The sequence below is a fragment of the Sinohyriopsis cumingii genome, unplaced genomic scaffold, assembly GCF_028554795.1.
Source record: "Sinohyriopsis cumingii isolate HCF-2022 unplaced genomic scaffold, ASM2855479v2 utg001280l, whole genome shotgun sequence".
NCBI lineage: Eukaryota > Metazoa > Mollusca > Bivalvia > Unionida > Unionidae > Sinohyriopsis > Sinohyriopsis cumingii.
The window spans coordinates 114001-120000 of NW_028315978.1; the positions used below are offsets into that span (position 1 = coordinate 114001).

General features: G+C 33.9%; 1 protein-coding gene across 1 annotated transcript in view; it reads left to right on the forward strand.

Annotated features, from left to right (window-relative positions):
• LOC149772678 (uncharacterized) overlaps positions 1-6000 on the forward strand; it is a 35122-nt gene that overhangs the window by 23582 nt on the left and 5540 nt on the right. Inside the window, exons 7-10 of the mRNA XM_089947497.1 lie at positions 390-522; positions 1090-1197; positions 3750-3950; positions 4854-5012. Coding sequence (XP_089803623.1) covers positions 390-522; positions 1090-1197; positions 3750-3950; positions 4854-5012 — 601 coding nt within the window. The remainder of the gene's footprint in view (positions 1-389; positions 523-1089; positions 1198-3749; positions 3951-4853; positions 5013-6000) is intronic.

Below are 6000 nucleotides of genomic sequence, written 5' to 3' on the forward strand. Positions count from 1 at the left end.
AACTGAAGCTCGTGTTAGCATATGCAACAATGCCAAAACAGAACAAACCCACGAATATGTCTCACCGAATTGATTACCAATGGTGAAGCACATTAAAATGTATTTATTGTTTCTTGTATTTAATTGAATTTCATAGAGTCGAATTTAATTGAACTGACTGGACTGAACCATATTAAAGTCTTAAAAGTGCTAAAGCGTGATCGTCAGTAATATGGATAACTATATGCGCTTGATTAATTTCTTTACATTATTACATTTATTTCACATTATTTATTATTTAACATACCTGGCATATTACTATATTGCAATCAAACATAGCCATTACTCTAACTGTACAGTTGAGTAATATACTATGTACATGCCGTTTTAATACCCGTTATGTCTTGTAGGACGCATGAATTGGATAGCTTGTGTAGGGATCTAAAAGTCCAAAAGTGTTCCATGGAAGTGGACAAAAGGCATCTCGAACAAAAGGTTAAAGCTTTGCAAGATACAGAGGACGTTTTAGAAGCGAAGGCGAGGGTGAATAATACAAAAATTTAAAATTCCCCTTCTGGCTGTTATTATTATTATTAGTATTATTGTTGCAGGAATTGCTGCTACTGTTACTAAAAATATCATTATCATCAACATCAATAGTAGTAGTAATACAGTGAAGAGGCGGAGGAGCAGGAGGGAGGGTATAACAAGGAGGAGGTGATAGCTTAATAGTAGCAACATGTTTACAATATGATATTGATATGGCTATTGATAGTTGTGATGGCAGTGGTGAACTCGATAAAAGTGATGAATATAATTAATATTTTTTGCTACCATTAGTACTAATAATGATGCAACTACTGAGATCAGGATAAGATGTTGTAGTATTTATTACTGTTGATGCAGTAAGGATTCAAAACAATTATAGTGATAGCTTACTCATGTAAAGCAGAACGGCAATGCCGCTAATGATTATTATTATTATTAGTAGTAGTAGTAGTACAAGTAGTAGTAGTCGTAGTAGTAGTAGTATTAAACATTATTTGCGTATTTCTTAGCAAGTAAAAGCGATTTTTTCCTCTACGTCATTTTCTTTATACCTTTTTTAAGATATGGGAACTACATGAAACCATCATGAAAAAGAAATACACGATATCCAAAATATGTGCAAAGTCAAGAAATGAAATGTGTATAAGGCATATACAGAGACTCTTCCGGGTGAGTATGTAACTGTGAATAACATTATTTTTCCACTAAACATTTATCCCCGTTTTAAAGACGCTGGTGGCATTACAGGTGTATGTTGTATGTCAGTATGGACTGTAACGTTTGAAGCAAGTCCCCAATCGAGGCCAAACTTACATCGTGTGTATATGTAGTACATGAAGATATGTAACAAATTTTAAATGGGCCGATTTGAGTTTTCTTTCATGTAACACGTTATTTTCTCCTCTTTTGAACATCATCTAGGCCTTCATTCCAAAACTTTTTAACCAATTTTTAACAAACTGAAATAGTGGTGCAAAATCTTGGTCGCTTTGAAATTAATTCCAGGACACAGACTGGTGGGTATCATTTGAACTCCTGTTCACTAAATACTTAATTTTACGGATTCGAAATATTTAGTTTTTAGCCCCGAGGGTGGATAATTTGGAAAGATTTTACCTTGAAAACTATGCATAACTAAACGGAAATAACAGGAGCAACAAATCTTCTCAAAACCGCCTGTTTTGAGAGAATTACGAAATTATACCAGCATTCTGGCTGTATGGTCTTAAATTAGGGAAGATAAAGAATCAAGACCCACACGTTTTGTAAAAAGTAATAAATTATTTGACTTTAAAAGTTAAAACCTAACATTTAAGGAGAATTTAGAGTATTGGGAATAACATTCAAAACAGGCATCAACATTCTGTCACAAATTCAAAAAATAAAAATGTTTTTAATGAATACTAGGTCTTGAAGATGCCAATCTGCCAATAGCAATGAAAGTGATAAGTGCCAACACTCTTGATGCATCATAGTGTCATTGGCCACAAATGATTTTAAATGAATTCACAATATACCCAAAATATTGATTTTGTACATACATTCATAGCACTTTGTAATGATACTAAACAATGTATTTAAATAGTATAGATAGTTATACTTTTAACATCTGTTACATTACTGTGTCTTTATTATGTGAATGTATTCTCATTGTAAATTGTAATGATCATCGATCGGCAATAGGTTAGACAGTTACCTGCATCTAGACAATTTAGTCATTGTTGTTTCGCATGTTCTTGTTGTGACATCAGTTTTCATACGTATTTGATGTTGTGTTTAGATGTTATTTGAGAGGAAACATTTGTTGGGATTATTCATCGGGATCGGATGTGGCCATTGTACTAATTTATTATTATGGGGCTATTCTGAATTATTCAAGAGATTGCTGGCCATTTTGCTGTATCAGTATTGTTGGCAGACCAGCGCAGTGGATGATCTGAAATTCATTCGGAACCATCGAATCCTTCGGAATTTTTTTTTTCAATGATTTAAAAAAAAAAATCAATTCTAAATGCTGTAAATTTCTCAAACATTGTCCTTTTATAACGTGATTATTAACTTATTTGTAAAGGTTTACAAACACTGTAACTTAGTTCATGAATATAGTCGAAATGGAAAATAAAATAATAAATGAGAAAACAATAAATAAATATGTAAATAAACAAGAAAAAAAAAAAATAAACAAAAATGTCGCATATGTATCCCCATGTGATATCGGCCACATTGCACCCACGCCTGACCAAAACCCATTTTACAGTACTCATTCACTTATTCCGAAAATTACCACAAATTATAAACATGTTTATTATCATATCTACCGTTAAACCCAAATAAAGAAACTGTGGAGAAAAACTGGATATACAATAGCGTGTTTATAAATGATCAGAACATTATATAATCATGGACGAAATGTAAACATACAATATAGATATAAATACTATTATTGTGTTAAAGGTGAATTATTACACTAACCTGGAGAATGTGGCTGAAGCTTTGTGTCGCTGGTCATACATTCCTAGACGTACAGTGTACCAGGGTACCAAGCACGATGAGTGTTTTCTCTATTTAATTTATATGTTGTATTCTTGTCTTTTGTCCGTGATTGAAGGTATATGTATTGCCAAGCTGATTATATGCACATTGATGTTGCCTATCTGACCTTTGTTATGATTGAAGTGGTTAAGAAAATATTTACTTAAATGTTATCTCAACGCCTAACCTCATTTAACAATTAATGGAGTTATATATTATGTCCAATGTCAGGTGAATGTCTGTATTAATAGGGGATTTGGTAAACAATTATTAGTCTTGATGTATTAACGATTTCTTGAATCATTTATAGATATGTTCAGGTACAATTTGAGAGGAATTATTTATTCAAAGTATTCATTGAAAATTACGAAAGTGCTCATTGACTTTCATATTAAAATAATACTTCAAGATATCTTCGACGTAATATTAATTACAATACGGCTTCAACACGATTAGAACTATTTAGGTCAACAACATCTTACAATGCAACATGCCTAACTCATTTAGTTTAACCACTACTAACAATTTAATTAGGTAGCCGTAATGTTACATTAATGTACGGCTCCCGACATGCCCATATTGTGAACCAGTGGTGTAATGTTTGTTCCTGTACTTCTCGAAGGTGCCAAATACTACTACTTCGAATTTATAATGCGTAATGTAGAGTGTGCATGTGTGCAATGTTACAGGACATCAAAAGGCAGTCCAGTCTGATACTTGACTATCCTGATGGTGAGGAGAGCGAGAATGATGTGGAGGTTCATATGGACGACTGTGAAGAGGATGCTCCCGAGGATGAGGCGTTGCAAAGGGACATTAGAGTATTTTGCTGCAGTTCTACCGAATATCAGAAAATAACAGGAATCAATCCTACAGACGGACCTCCAGTGGTAAACCTACAGCCATTTACCTTTTAAATTTATAAGTAACATATTATGACTATGAGCATTGTATTTATTAATTTATTTGCTTATTGTTTTACTTGTTTTTATAGGATCAGACTTATAATTACCACTACTTGAATATCACTCACCAATCTGACGATCAGCTATATAGAACATCAATATACCTTCTTCATAAACATCACCAGGATGAATACATTGCAAAATCACTCGTCTTTAGCGTATGTTGTTGTTGTTGTTGTATTTGTTGTTGTTGGGTTTAACGCCATTTTTCAGCACACGATAGGCTATGCATGGCGGCCAGTATTAACGGTGGAGGAAGAACCCGGAAAAAACCCGGGAAGAACCACCGACCCACGAGAAGCTACTGGCAAGCTTTCTCACATATCCACATTAACTAAATCCTATACTCGAAACCACGCAGACAGAGGTGAGATAGCAGTGATCCGTAACGGAGAGCGCTTTAGACCACTCTGCCACTCGGGGCCCCTCTTTAGCGTATGTATTACATCTTGTAGGAAAGAATGGCATTGTCAATATTATGGCGTCCTCAGATGAATGTTCATACATGAACAACATACATTATTCGCAAGAAAAGCTCATCTTGCAATGACAAGCGAAGTGCGTCCTAAAAATATGCCTGGATTTGCCACTGGACTTAACCTAATGGCAGCCAAAGTTAGTATGATGTATGATCAGATGAAATATGTTAGTCTATGTTTTCAGAATTAGACTTCCGTCCGTTAGTAAACGTAATATTATTTCCAGTAATTTCTTTCAGTGATTCATTTACTCTCTCCCGGCATAATGTTCTTTTATCAAATACAGTTTATACTTCATTGGCACCAAAAACGTTTATTTAATTATTTTTTATATTATGTTTGGTCATAGGTATTTGAAGATGCAGACGACACGCAGATCCCGGCGCTTAAAGAGTACGTGCACGAAATTACATATGGCAGACGACAAAAGGGCGTCGAACACCTTGTAAGAAGCTTAGGAATATGCGTTTTCAATTTCCTGAGTTACATACGAAATGGCGGAAGACTGGTATGTGTTTTCAAATTAATATATTTATACATAATAAGTAAAGGTAATGTTCTGCAAAAATAAAAACGGAAATATGATACCTCATGTAGCAAATAAAAGCTATATAGCGATCCCAGATATAAGATATATCTACTTGAGATATCTAACATATTCTTAAATATAATACTATAATGCACAGTTCATTAAAAATGATTGTTCATGTGTAATATACATCTAATATTATAGCCAGGGGTTGTCGTATTTTGATTTGTCCTTCCAGATCGTTACATCTTATGAGATCAGCAATATTGATATCGTATTGTTCTAAGTATAATCTCATTTTATCAACTATATCATGTTAGGTCACATATCCGTAATTGTATACGTCCGTCCGTCTTGCAGATCTCTTGATAATCTAAGTCAATTAGCGCCATTATATTGAAGGTGACAATAGTTGTTATGTTTAGCAACAATGACTAGATGGCCAACATAATTGTCTGATCCAGGATGCCACACTGAATAAGGAGTTCTTCCTTTGTTGGAAGGTTTATTTACCCTGCTAAATAAGGAACTCATGTTCTAATCGTGCTTCAATAAATATAACGGTATCGTGATCATAGCTGATACATTGTACAACAAAAGTTAGAGTAGATGACAATAAGAATTTCTCATCGTAAAGGCATCTCGTGAGGTTGAGTTATTGATGATGGTGGGAGTTGAACATTTGTTACTGCTTCCATATCAAGTTGATTTAATTCATGACAAACGTAGGATAAATCTTTGATTACTGAAACATCTTAGGAACCCCTGACGTGCATTGATAATATCATTGTACTGTATTTGTCTATGTTATATATACAATGAAATCATGCACCTTGAAGGAGATATGATCGTTCACCGTAAATCTGTAGTTGTTTATGAGATCTCAATTTTCCTTCTTGTATGAAGACCGCATCAAATTTTATCCAAACGTTGATTAAAATGCAAGATAATTAACATGTACGATTGT